This window comes from Nothobranchius furzeri, chromosome 12, assembly GCF_043380555.1.
Source record: "Nothobranchius furzeri strain GRZ-AD chromosome 12, NfurGRZ-RIMD1, whole genome shotgun sequence".
NCBI classification, from domain to species: Eukaryota; Metazoa; Chordata; class Actinopteri; order Cyprinodontiformes; family Nothobranchiidae; genus Nothobranchius; species Nothobranchius furzeri.
The window spans coordinates 8,870,761-8,884,849 of record NC_091752.1 but is presented as its reverse complement, the minus strand read 5'-3'; the positions used below and the strand labels follow the sequence as shown (position 1 = coordinate 8,884,849).

General features: G+C 47.0%; 1 protein-coding gene across 8 annotated transcripts in view; it reads left to right on the top strand.

Moving 5' to 3' along the window:
* Positions 1-14,089, top strand: part of gbf1 (golgi brefeldin A resistant guanine nucleotide exchange factor 1) — an 81,714-nt gene that overhangs the window by 66,355 nt on the left and 1,270 nt on the right. For 3 of the 8 annotated variants that reach the window (XM_070542222.1, XM_070542218.1, XM_070542223.1), the window contains 17 exons: positions 812-894; positions 1,995-2,231; positions 2,377-2,470; positions 2,706-2,882; positions 3,063-3,127; positions 5,307-5,430; positions 5,853-5,927; positions 6,005-6,099; positions 6,201-6,354; positions 6,536-6,761; positions 7,509-7,666; positions 8,363-8,612; positions 8,808-9,028; positions 10,024-10,174; positions 11,211-11,341; positions 11,423-11,524; positions 11,604-11,717. In XM_070542222.1, the coding sequence (XP_070398323.1) occupies positions 812-894; positions 1,995-2,231; positions 2,377-2,470; positions 2,706-2,882; positions 3,063-3,127; positions 5,307-5,430; positions 5,853-5,927; positions 6,005-6,099; positions 6,201-6,354; positions 6,536-6,761; positions 7,509-7,666; positions 8,363-8,612; positions 8,808-9,028; positions 10,024-10,174; positions 11,211-11,341; positions 11,423-11,524; positions 11,604-11,717 (2,457 nt within the window). The remainder of the gene's footprint in view (positions 1-811; positions 895-1,994; positions 2,232-2,376; positions 2,471-2,705; positions 2,883-3,062; positions 3,128-5,306; positions 5,431-5,852; positions 5,928-6,004; positions 6,100-6,200; positions 6,355-6,535; positions 6,762-7,508; positions 7,667-8,362; positions 8,613-8,807; positions 9,029-10,023; positions 10,175-11,210; positions 11,342-11,422; positions 11,525-11,603; positions 11,718-14,089) is intronic. The other 5 variants (XM_070542221.1, XM_070542226.1, XM_070542219.1 and 2 more) reach the window with 3 other exon arrangements.

Below are 14,089 nucleotides of genomic sequence, written 5' to 3'. Positions count from 1 at the left end.
CGTCTTGTGGGTGGGCTGCTCTAACTGATGAAGAGGAGCAGCGAGCCTTTCCCTTCAGGCCGTCTCCGTTTCTTTTATGTTGCGTAAGGCTAATCTTACTGGGCCCGCTGGTTCCTTGTCACACAGCTGGTGCTGTATGTTTAAGCTATCACCCGCCTGCGGCTGCTTGACCTCCAGGCAGAGACACCGGCCAGAAGCTCTGAGCGGGTCTGGGCCAGTAAACGAGGCGCCGAGCACTTCGCTCGCTGAGCGGCGATCAGCACTCGTCTGCTGGGTTATTTTGGAAACTATGTCCAGCATCATGCGTGTAGATCTGATCCAGTTTCCTCAGAATGACGTGACACGTTTTGGGTGAGGTAAAGGTGAGGTCAGTGGTGTGAAGCTAATTTCATCTCTAAAACGTTGCAGCTGCTGAGATAATGAGTGATGATGTGTTTGAGATGGAGAAGCGTCACAAATAAAAGGCTTGATCCTCCGCTGCCTCCCGCTCGCGGCTTCTGTCTGCTGGTGTTTATTTCTCTGGCTGCCCCCCCCCCCCCCCATGCCAAGGCGAAGCCTAAATCCCAACCTTGAGGCTGTCAATCATCACTGGGTGGTTATGTTTATTTACAGGAGCTAAGCCCCGTTTTCATAATGATCCAACTAAAGCCTATTAAGTGACACGCAATAATAAGAGTGCTCCACCTCGGGCTCAGTCTAATTGTTGGTTAACAAAGACGTGGATCCAGATGCTTCGGTGCCGCCGCTAAGCTCCTGTGTTTAGATAAACCAGCTGAGACGAGGCTCTGATTGTTTTTGTTTCTTCAAACAGCAATTTAAGAAGAACCTGAAGGGTGTGAATGGAAACAAGGACTTTGACCAGGACATGCTGGAGGACATCTACAGCGCCATCAAGTAAGCTGCTGAACGCTCCACCCAGCTGTCCTGACTCCCGCAACTCCGACATGGTGATCCCAGCTGTTCCGGGTTTTTAGCACCGAAGCTCGGTGGAGTTAAGATTGTGCTGTAACAGCTGACGCTTCATTCGTGTCTTATTATTATCATTATTATTATCATCATTATTATTATTATTATTATTATTGTTATTATTATTATTATCATTATTATTATTATTATTATTATCATTATTATCATAATAATAATAATAATAATAATAATTATTATTATTATTATTATTATCATTATTATCATAATAATATTAATAATAATAATAATAATAATAATTATTATTATTATTATTATTATTATAAATAATTATCATTACTATTATTATTGTCATTACAATAATAATAATTATTATTACCTTTATTATTATTAATAAATCCAGGGATTTTACTGGTGTGCAGTTATAAAACACACCCGACCTGTATCTCCATGGTGGTTTTGGGTCTCCACCTCCAACACTGCATGCGACCAATCACGTTGCAGTGATTTCATGGGTTAAGGTTCGGCCAGGGCTATAGCAAAAGAGTGGGAAAGCGCATCATATGAGTTCTGCTGGTGTTCTCCTGCAGTTAAATTCATCAGGTTTAAAAAACGTGCTGCTTCAGAATAAAACCTCTTGTCATTCAGACCTGTAGTGGGCGGAGCTTGGACCACTTCCTAGTAAAAACAAAACGAATATTTAATAGCTGGTGGTCGCATTAATGTGGTTGTTATTGGGATCTAATCCATGCACATGCTTAATATGAAAATAATAAACAGAATAGCCCTAACCCATTAGCATTAGCCTAGCTTCAGCAGTGAGCATCATCTTGACTTGTTAACCTCTAATATGAAGCTTCTTTTTATTAGGCCATTAGCAAACTCATCCAAAATTTTCTGCCCTGTTTTTTTCTGGATTCACTGAGTTATGACATCACTGCAGCATGATTGGCTGGTTGGTTTTGGGCCTAAAGGTTACAGGTTCTACCTGAAACAAACCAGATGAGAGCAACACCTGGTTAAATATCTGAGGTTCCTCTGGTGCTCCAGCTGAGGTTTCGTCTGCACAGGAATGAAGAGATCGTGATGCCAGATGAGCAGACAGGACTGGTGAAGGAGAACTATGTGTGGAGCGTGTTGCTACACCGCGGAGCCACACCTGAGGGGATTTTCCTCCACCTTCCAGCCGGCAGCTATGACCACGACCTGTTCACCATGACTTGGGGTCCCACCATTGCTGCTCTTTCCTTCGTGTTTGACAAGAGCCTCGATGATGCCATCCTCCAGAAGGCAATCATGGGCTTCAGGTACACGGGTCATGGACCGTCTGCTTTAACTGTTTGGTTTAGCTGCTCCTCTGTAGCTAATAGATCAGGGTGAGGTCACCTCTCCTTGCTGAGTCCACGTGTGTTTGTTTATCTGAGATCTGGGCTCGTTTGTGTGTTTCTGTAGAAAATGTGCCATGATCGCAGCTCACTATGGCTTCAGTGATGTTTTTGACAACTTGATCATCTCCCTCTGCAAGTTCACCACTTTGAGCAGCGAGGTGAGCCAGAACTGTTGTCTCTATAGGTGGTTTCTCTCCTCAGCATCAGCAGCTCCACATCAAACTAAACCAGCTGAATGGATTCCAATCACAGTTAAATAATGTTATCCACAATGATCAGAAAGATGAGATTCCATTGATGTTTGTCTTTTTTCACACATGAATAAAAATCATTTTATAACAAACATCCAGCATGGCAGCAGGAGCCACACTGACGTGCTCATTACTCCTGCAGTCTGTGGAGAACCTTCCTACGGTGTTCGGCAGCAACAATAAGGCTCAGACCGCAGCCAAGACTGTGTTTGACCTCGCCCATCGTCACGGCAACATCCTGAGGGAGGGGTGGAAGAATATCATGGAGTCCATGCTGCAGCTGTTCAGAGCTCAGCTCCTGCCTAAAGCCATGGTGGAAGTAAGGCCTGGCTCTTGTCAGAGAAAACTACATCATCTACTGCCACCTGCTGTTCACTGTGTGTGTGTGTGTGTGTGTGTGTGTGTGTGTGTGTGTGTGTGTGTGTGTGTGTGTGTGTGTGTGTGTGTGTGTGTGTGTGTGCGCGCGCGCGCGCGTGTGTGCGCGTGTGGTTTCCCTCAGGTGGAGGACTTTGTGGAGCCTAATGGAAAAATTTCCCTTCAGCGGGAGGAGACTCCTTCAAATCGGTAAATCTGAACCAACAGCTTAATACGTCTCCTACGGGTGTTACCTGTCTCCTATAGGTGTTACCTGTCTCCTATAGGTGTTACCATACCTGTCTCCCATAGGTTACCTTTCACCTATAGGTGTTACCATACCTGTCTCCTATAGGTGTTACCATACCTGTCTTCTATAGGTGTTACCATACCTGTCTCCTATAGGTGTTACCTTACCTGTCTCCTATAGGTGTTACCTTACCTGTCTCCAATAGGTGTTACCTTACATGTCTCCTATAGGTGTTACCTGTCTCCTATAGGTGTTACCTTACCTGTCTCCCATAGGTGTTACCTGTCCTACAGGTGTTAAATTACCTGTCTCCTATAGGTGTTACCTGTCTCCTATAGGTGTTACCGGTCTCCTATAGGTGTTACCTGTCGCCTATAAGTGTTAACTTACCTGTCTCCTATAGGTGTTACCATACCTGTCTCCTATAGGTTACCTGTCTCCTATAGGTGTTACCTGTCTCCTATAAGTGTTAACTTACCTGTTTCCTATAGGTGTTACCTTACCTGTCCTATAGGTGTTACCATACCTGTCTCCTATAGGTTACCTGTCTCCTATAGGTGTTACCTTACCTGTCTCCCATAGGTTTCCTGTCTCCTATAGGTGTTACCATACCTGTCTCCTATAGGTTACCTGTCTCCTATAGGTGTTACCTTACCTGTCTCCTACAGGTGTTACCATACCTGTCTCCTATAGGTGTTACCTTACCTGTGTCCTATAGGTGTTAAGTTACCTGTCTCCTATATGTGTTACCTTACCTGTCTCCTATAGGTGTTACCTGTCTCCTATAGGTGTTACCTTACCTGTCTCCCATAGGTGTTACCTGTCTCCTATAGGTGTTACCTGTCCTACAGGTGTTAAATTACTTGTCTCCTATAGGTGTGACCTTACCTGTCTCCCATAGGTGTTACCGGTCTCCTATAGGTGTTACCGGTCTCCTATAGGTGTTAAATTACCTGTCTCCTATAGGTGTTACCTGTCTCCTATAAGTGTTAACTTACCTGTCTCCTATAGGTGTTACCATACCTGTCTCCTATAGGTTACCTGTCTCCTATAGGTGTTACCTTACCTGTCTCCTATAGGTTACCTGTCTCCTATAGGTGTTAACTTACCTGTCTCCTACAGGTGTTACCATACCTGTCTCCTACAGGTGTTACCATACCTGTGTCCTATAGGTGTTAAGTTACCTGTGTCCTATAGGTGTTAAGTTACCTGTCTCCTATATGTGTTACCTTACCTGTCTCCTATATGTGTTACCTTACCTGTCTCTAATAGGTGTTACCTTACCTGTCTCCTATAGGTATTACCTGTCTCTGATAGGTGTTAAGTTACCTGTCTCCTATAGGTGTTACCTGACCTGTCTCCCATAGGTGTTACCGGTCTCCTATAGGTGTTACCGGTCTCCTATAGGTGTTAAATTACCTGTCTCCTATAGGTGTTACCTGTCTCCTATAAGTGTTAACTTACCTGTCTCCTATAGGTGTTACCATACCTGTCTCCTATAGGTTACCTGTCTCCTATAGGTGTTACCTTACCTGTCTCCTATAGGTTACCTGTCTCCTATAGGTGTTAACTTACCTGTCTCCTACAGGTGTTACCATACCTGTCTCCTACAGGTGTTACCATACCTGTGTCCTATAGGTGTTAAGTTACCTGTGTCCTATAGGTGTTAAGTTACCTGTCTCCTATATGTGTTACCTTACCTGTCTCTAATAGGTGTTACCTTACCTGTCTCCTATAGGTATTACCTGTCTCTGATAGGTGTTAAGTTACCTGTCTCCTATATGTGTTACCTTACCTGTCTCCTATATGTGTTACCTTACCTGTCTCTAATAGGTGTTACCTTACCTGTCTCCTATAGGTATTACCTGTCTCTGATAGGTGTTAAGTTACCTGTCTCCTATAGGTGTTACCTGTCTCCTATAGGTGTTGCCTTACTTGTCTCCTATAGGTGTTACCTGTCTCCTATAAGTGTTACCTTACCTGTCTCCTATAGGTGTTGTCTTCAGGAGTTCTTCTGTTTATATTAACACATTCTTGAAGAACCTGAGTTTCTGTACTAAAGCCTTTTGAAGACATATTTTAATGACTCATTTCATCATGATGTCTGACTAAACGCTGTTTCCGTCCTGTTTGCCGCAGCGGTGAGTCCGCTGTTCTGAGTTTCGTGAACTGGTTGACCCTGAGTGGGGCGGAGCAGTCAGGACTGAGGGGGCCATCCACAGAAAACCAGGAGGCCAAGCAGGCCGCCGTGGTCTGCATCAAGGTACAACAGAATGTTTATCCTTCATCAGTAGAATGAAATCGATTCTACTTTTAATTATTTCATAACGTTTCACTGTTTTTTAATCAGCCGGTCTTAGAAAACACTAACATGACTCACTTTTACAGAAGCTGATCTGAAAGTTAACGTGTTAGTTCCGACCAATCACAGCAAAGATGTCAGAGGAAATCAGACTCGGCATCATTTAACCGAAAAAATCTAGAATCTCATCGTTTTACAAAAAAAGATGATCTTAGCTTAAACTCTGGCATCAAAGACGTGTGTGTGTATGCGTGTGTGTGTGTGTGATAAAGAGAGGGGGTGAGTAATTGTTAGTGGGAGGGAAACCCCTCCAGTAATGTTTCTGCTCTGTCGCACACCGGTTAAAGACCCTCTTTCTTCTCCCCCCCCCCCCCCCCCCCCAGCAGCAATGTGACCCAGAGAAGCTGATAACGGAGAGTAAGTTCCTCCAGCTGGAGTCTCTACAGGAGCTGATGAAGGTTTGTATTCATATGAAAGTATTTGTGGCGCAGCTTGTAAATGTTCTGCTGAGGAGAATCTTGATGTTTCTCCTCAGGCGCTGATATCCGTCACTCCTGACGAGGAGACGTACGATGAAGAAGATGCTGCCTTCTGCCTGGAGATGCTGCTGCGGATTGTTTTGGAAAACCGGTATGAAGGAGAACCTGCACCAGAACCGCACCCAGTCAGGGTTATGGTTAGGCTGATGTCTGTGTGTGTGTGTGTGTGTGTGTGTGTGTGTGTGTGTGTAGGGACCGTGGGTTGTGTGTTTGGCAGACCGTGAGGGACCACCTCTACCACCTCTGTGTTCATGCTGCGGAGAGCTGCTTCCTGGTGGAGAGGGCCGTGGTGGGACTCCTTCGACTCGCCATCCGCCTGCTGCGGCGAGAGGACGTCAGCTCTCAGGTACGGAAAGCAGACATGTAGATGATGTTTAGATTCAAGTTTCCTTCCCGAGGAAACCTTCAACTGTGAGGTGAGAAGGTCTGGTATCACAGAAGGAGCGGGACCACCTGACCCACTGGTGTAAGGGCTGAGATGGGCTGGACCAGTGGTGCTACAGCCGCTTCTCTCTGTGAATCTACAGGTTCTCCTCTCCCTGCGCCTCCTTCTGATGATGAAACCACACGTGTTGTCCCGAGTCAGCAGGGAGGTGGCCTACGGCCTCCATGAGCTGCTGAAGACCAACGCTGCTAACATCCACTGCACAGACGACTGGTACACCCTCTTCTCCCTGCTGGAGTGCATCGGAGCAGGAATCAAACCTCCCGCCTCCTTCCAGCTCGCCGCCACTACAGCCGACAGCGACACAGGTTCAGTATTTGTGCCACCAGATCATTACCGACCCGTGGAAGTCTTCGTGCCCGGGTTGGCTTACACCGGTGGTTAGTAGTTAAAACATGGTGTGGGATGACATCATCAGGTTGTCTGGGTCATGTTAGCATCTAGATCAGAGCTCTAGCAGGAAACAGACCAGGGTTAAAAGGGCTCTCATCCTTGAAAAGGCTTGAAGGTTTTCAAGGTGCTTGAATTATGAGTAAAGTGCTTCAGATGAGTCCTAGCCCGACAACATTGTTCCAGAAACAAAAAGCAAATGTAACGATGCAGTGTCACGGTGTGGAGGGAAGGTGAGGGAGGAAGAGCGGATCCTTCAGGCAGGTAATTCAACCCAGGCCAGACAGCAGCAGACATTTGGTTCCTCTTTAATGGTCAGGAGTGCAGATACGACAGGGTAGACACAAACGGACATGTAACGAGTACGAACCGACAAACGCACTAGCAACACACAAGGCTTATATACACACTGGGATGGGTAATCAGGTAACAAGAGGCAGGTGGACACAATAAAGGAAAAACTCAAGGCACAGGGGAGCAATAATGTGACATACAGATTATCACTACGGTCCTGGAAACCCTGGAAAGTGCTTGAATCTGTTGTCAGAGGTAATTTTCTCAACCTGCAGTAACAGGTGTGTGTGTGTGTGTGTGTGTGTGTGTGTGTGTGTGTGTGTGTGTGTGTGTGTGTGTGTGTGTGTGTGTGTGTGTGTGCACGCGTGCAGGTGCGCAGTCAGACAGCGAGCTGACCTCTCATCACTCCAGTGAGGTGAGTCTAGACCGCGGCTACACCTCCGACTCCGAGGTCTACACTGACCACAGCAAGACCAGGATACCACGCTCCACCACGGAGGTGGATGTGGCCAGCAGCGGATGGCTGGTGGTTCGTACACACACACACACACACACACACACATGCACGCACACACTTTCTCGCTCCCTCTCTCTCTCTCTCTCTCACACACACACACACACACACACACACGCACACACACACTTTCTCGCTCCCCCCCTCTCTCTCTCTCTCTCTCGCTCCCCCCCTCTCTCTCTCTCTCTCTCTCTCTCTCTCTCTCTCTCTCTCTCTCACACACACACACAGATGTAGATAGTGGAATGTTCTAGTTTTGAATTCCCTCCACTTCTGCTCTGGTTGGTTCTGATGTACAACCATCCAGATGTTCTACAGATGAGTTCCTGAACTTTTCCAGCCTGGTTCCCCTTTAGTGACATCACTGCTGCTGCTCAGCACCACAGATGGTCCTGAAGCTCAAACACAGAACGAACTGTCAGCGGCTGTTTCAGCTCTTAGCTTTATCCTATCAAATACCACGAACCTTCGTAGCTACGTGGAGACATCTTCATTGTGGTTAGAGCCTGAGATGCAGGAAATGGAGATCTGAGTAAAGCCCTGCTGGATTCCTAAACTTTTGTGTTAAAATGTGTTTACTTCTAAAGCAGCTTCAAAATACCGCTGAGGTCAGTTCTGGGTTTGAACACCATACGGCTGACCTTAGACCTGCTGGTTAGGAGTTCCTGCAGGTAGATCGCATCAGCCTCTCATGCTTTGTTGTGTTTGTAGGTTGGAAAAGACGATCTGGAGATGAGCAACCCCGGCCCGCCCAGCTCCAAAGCTCAGCTCAGTCACCCTCTGGTGAACCAGTACAGTCTGACTCTGGGTCAGGATCCGGGTCAGCATGACACCAAGTCTCTCCTCAAGTGTGTGGAGACGCTGTCATTCATCGTCCGAGACGCCGCCCACGTCACCCCGGACAACTTTGAGCTGTGTGTGAGAGCCATCCGGGTGTTTGTGGAGGCTAGCCTCAACGGAGGTGAGGCGTTCAAACACACTGGGAACTTTCAGCTTCTAGTCTTTGTTGTTCAACCGCAAAATAGCTGTGAATATCAGGAGGTGTGATGCGTGAACGCGAGGAACCGAGTGTTCTCCAGGGTCCTGCAGGTTTAATCTGATGAACACCCCCTACCCCAATCTCAGCTCTGCTGATAATCCCAATCTGCTGCCTCAGGTTACCGGAACCACGACAAGAAGAAGAGCCACAAGTATGACCCCTCCAAGTCCCGGATCAGGAAGAAAGCTGTTGGGAGGGAGAAGGAAGCGGCGAGTGGCACACGGCGGGGCGGCAGCAGAGCGTCAAGCCAGCGTCCATCACGTTCCCATAGCGACGAGGAGGAGGACGAGGGTGTCCCAGCCAGCTATCATACTGTGTCTTTACAGGTTAGTCAGGATGTAAGTACAATAACCCTCCTTACCCTTCTACCTGTGGTTGGTTCAGACTCACGTCCTGGTGCTCCTCAGCTGGGTTACTAAGAAAATTGACCCTTTGCACCTGCATCACCTGATCACGAGGGTCCATTATTGCACAGCTGCAGTGAACGTCGGGAGTGTTGAACGGAGAGGTGAAGTGGCGACAGGTTGTTTGCCAGTTTAGCCTGGTTTGTACTGGTTTCAGCCCAGTTCAGCTGTGGGAAGCTTTAGCACACCTAGGTGGGGCTCATTTACAAAAGCTACGTGTTGGCTAGCTAGCTTACGCTCAGCCTGCTGCTGCATGGAAACAAGTCGCCAGACTTCCTCGGCTGGATTTCTGACATGTTCTAAACAGAGTTTCACTCTAACTGGAGCAGATTAAACAACTAAGAGTCTGGATCCCGCTACGGCTCTCACGCCGGGGTGGGACAAGATATCCCATAACGGCGACGCTCGTCCTGCTAAATAAATAACTGTTTGTTCACACGTAATCCTGCTGTGTTACTAGTATCTAGTAATGCCCTACAGCAGACGGTAGCACATGTTCTCCATGGTGAATTTATCAAAACTAAATAAATAATACAAACATTCACCATTTCAGCTCCAACAGTCAGCTAGTCTCACGAAACGTGAACGTTAGTTTTGCCGGTAAAATGTGTTCGCCGTAGATCTGGAAACACGTTGAGGGCTGATGGTCCATTACCGTCCTCCATCTCCATCAAAGTCCTTAAAAACAGACGAGTTGAGTTCACACGTGTCTGTGGGAACTTCACAGGAGTTTCAACGTGTGTAAACCGCTTCTCTGTCGTGGCGAACGGAGCGGTCCTGAGCGCCGTGATGTCACCTGCAAAGGGTCATGCCTGGGTCATAATGTTGTGGCTGATTGTTGCTAATAGAGAACATAACCAGATGTATCATGTTTCCTTCTGAGCTCCAGATGTTTGTTCTTTTTGACCCTGATCTTTGTTGTCCTGCAGCTGCTGGACCTGATGCACACCCTGCACACCCGGGCGGCCAGCATCTACAGCTCATGGGCGGAGGAGCAGCGCCATCTAGAGGCCTCGGGCAAGAAGATTGAAGCAGACTCCCAGACTCTGTGGACCAGCTGCTGGTGCCCTCTGCTGCAAGGTGGGACGTCACTTCACACTCAGAATGGGACTTCCTGGAGAACCAGTCTACGGACAGGGAGATGTTCGTCTGAGACTCCATCAGATTTGTTTAGACCTTCCTACCTGTGTCCTGCTGTCCATTAAATCCCAATTGTCTTTTGTCATGTCCAAACCTCAGGTGTGTCCTCAGGCTGCAGACACGTCTCAGACTCGATGTAAATCATTTACAGGTTTTTAGTTTTAGAACTAGTCACTCTTTACTAGGACCTGAAGGTCCTGGTTGCTTGGTAATAGACTCCAGAAGGTCCTGGTTGCTCTGTAACAGACTCATGAAGGTCCCGGTTGCTCGGTAACAGTCTTGTGAAGGTTCCGGTTGCTCGGTAACAGATTCGTGAAGTTCCCGGTTGCTCGGTAACAGACTCGTGAAGGTCCCGGTTGCTCGGTAATAGACTCGTGAAGGTCCGGGTTGCTCGGTAACAGACTCTTGAAGGTCCCGGTTGCTCGGTAACAGATTTGTGAAGGTCCCGGTTCCTCGGTAACAGACTCGTGAAGGTCCCGGTTGCTCGGTAACAATCTCGTGAAGGTCCCGGTTGCTCGGTAACAGACTCGTGAAGGTCCCGGTTGCTCGGTAACCGACTCGTGAAGGTCCCGGTTGCTCGGTAACAGACTCGTGAAGGTCCCGGTTGCTCGGTAACCGACTCGTGAAGGTCCCGGTTGCTCGGTAATCGACTCTTGAAGGTCCCGGTTGCTCGGTAACAGACTCTTGAAGGTCCCGGTTGCTCGGTAACTGACTCGTGAAAGTCCCGGTTGCTCTGTAACAGACTCGTGAAGGTCCCGGTTGCTCGGTAACAATCTCGTGAAGGTCCCGGTTGCTCGGTAACAGACTCGTGAAGGTCCCGGTTGCTCTGTAACAGACTCGTGAAGGTCCCGGGTGCTCGGTAACAGGCTCGTGAAGGTCCCGGTTGCTCGGTAACAGGCTCGTGAAGGTCCCGGTTGCTCGGTAACAGACTCGTGAAGGTCCCGGTTGCTCTGTAACTTTGATGTTTCCTGTGCAGGCATTGCCTGGCTGTGCTGTGATGCCAGGCGGCAGGTCCGTATGCAGGCCCTCACCTACCTCCAGAGGGCGCTGCTCGTCCACGATCTGCAGACGCTCGATGCCACGGAATGGGAATCATGCTTCAATAAGGTGAGAAATCAAGGAGGTTCAGTTACCTTCAGTCGCGACTCCCAGATCAGAGCATTGAGCTGAATCTGTGGGCTCTTCCAGGTTCTATTCCCACTTCTGACAAAGCTGCTGGAGAACATCAGCCCTGCAGATGTTGGTGGTATGGAGGAGACCAGGATGAGAGCCTGCACGCTGCTGTCAAAGGTCTGGTCTTCTGTTTGTATGGGATTTGGATTAGGGATGTGATCTGGAGCTTTCCATTATGTTTCCTGTCTGTTTTCAGGTCTTCCTGCAGCACCTCTCCCCCTTGCTGTCCCTGCCCACCTTCGCAGCCCTCTGGCTCACTATTCTGGATTTCATGGATAAGTACATGCATGCTGGATCCAGCGACCTGCTGGTGAGTGATCGGGTCACGGAGAAGCTTGTAGGGTTTGGGAAATTGAGTGCTTTAGGAGCTCATTATATATAATACCTCTACTTATGACCAATAAGCTGTGATACTCTATCTAAATATAGAATATCAACCCTGCTTGGTCTTTACCGTGTTTCATCAGAACATCTAGGATTCTTTATTAATCAGGGGATTGTACACACTTTGTTTTGATTCAGAAAACAGTCAGGTTTAAAAAAGTAAGAATTTATTCTACCAACAATTAAAACATGACAAGTTAACTAACATTTACTGTGATGGATGGAACTAGATGTGATGTATGAACCTATGTGTGAATGCAATGTTAACAGAACTTCTAGGAGAGCTGAGTTGTGGATGTAAAAGAATTTGGTTTGCGTTAAGCTATGAAGTTGATCATCATCAAAAACACATCAGACACTATCTGTGTGTCTACTTCACCCGTTATCGGAGACCCTCTTGGTGGATCCGAAGGTCAGAGAGGTCGGGTGACCTCTGGCACCGAGGGCTGTAGAATACCGTGGCACCGACTCTCCAGTCCAGAGATGTCTCGGGTCACGACAGATGGATAGAACCGCGTGTCTGGGACTCTGAAGGAGTCTAAACAATATCAGCTTGTTCTGCAGGAACTGTTACTGTATCAGCTTCGCAGGTGCAAAAAGGTTTTGACGACGTGTCAAAAGCTTTGATGGTTAGAGAGGGTTTTGCTTCAGATGGCTGGTCTGAAGCTTCCTCAAGAACTGATGAATCACCAGAGTTTTAATGTTCTCATGTTATGATTTGTGTAGCCAACCAGAGGTTGACAAGTTGAGGAATATTACCAAGAATCTCAGAAACACGCCTTCATTGATCCTTATGCTCTGATCTGGGGTAAAGGACCATCTATGTGTCATGAGTTTAACCTATAGGGACTTTACGGAGTTTTGAATTTTTATGCTCGCGATTGCCCCCTCAGGCCAAAAGTGTAACGGCAGCTTCAATAGTAGGCTCGTGCATGAGGCGCGCATGCTGTACGTGCACACTCCTTAACGAAAATAACAGCTGAGACAGTCCCGTGTGTGTGTGTGTGTGTGTGGCCCAGAGGACAGGAGAACACACAGCTAATTAATTAAATAATTCGGTTTTGTACCTTTCTCTTCAGCACAGCCGACAAAGGTTTATGATGGGTCAGTCCTCCTGCATGCTCAGATCATTCCCTTCCCTTGCTTGAAAAATTGTTCCAAAATGAAAGTTGAACCCACATCTTTTTTATCTGTGAATTCAATGCCGTTCGGCGAGTCTCAAATAAAAATTTGGGCATCTTACTGTAAAAAAAATATACCATTAATGTAAAAAAGAAACTCTAAATAAACTATGTTGACATCCAGAATCGAACCCAGGTCTTCCGCACGAGAGTCCGACGTCTTACTAGGTGAGCTAAAGCGCCAGTGACGTCCTTTGTTCTGTGACTTTGATATCCTTGATGACAGCTGAAACAACGTCAACCCAAAGAACGGTTCGGAGCGAAAATGGCTATTTTGTTGCTAATTTGCATGAAATATCTAGAAGAAAGTTCTACAGAAAGTAGCGAAGTGTCCTCACAAATGTAGCTGGGTTCATCACTAGGCGTTAGGAACAGCGACAAAGTCGCTGAGTTGGCACTACCTCTCTCTGCTGCTAAAGCTACGGATAGCAAATGCTACGGGCTAAGCCTGAGCGTGAACACGCATGAAGCAGCCTGCTCGACCCAAGCAGCTCTCTTTTTCTGTGATTTTACAGAAAAACAGGCAATCACAGTAAAAATGCCAGGGCTCATTCTACAGGACCAGGGCATTGCAGGAGAATGTATGAAGAAGAAATTTCTTATTTCTGTACATGTTTTGGCTGTCAAACTTCCTTATAGTCCCTTTAACTTTACTTTGTCCATGTGTGAGTGCAAATGGTGATGAGCTTGTCATATAAACATGCTGAAACATATTTCAGTCACATTTCCAACTTCAATCATTGAGCATGGATTAATGAAAGCACTTCATTATACTATAATTATTATAAGTAGCCATAAACAAACGCTTATTTACTGATTATCTAGCTTATACGTTTTAAAGTTCATATTTAATTTAAGAAATCATTCTTTGATTTAGCAACTAATCCGAGCTGTGAGTGTTCCTTATTCAGAGGCATGAAGTATCGATAAGGGAAGCTTGAACCTTGAGGAGAGAACATCATTGTTGACAGTTCGTTATCATGTGTTCAGAGCTGCAGAGAGGCTCTGAGCTCCAGCTGGTGGGATGAAGGCGGGCCAATTTAAAGGGAACACATGCAGTCTCGTGTCTCCATTTTGACCAGATGTTGAAGGGTCAAACAGTACCTAAAAACTGACC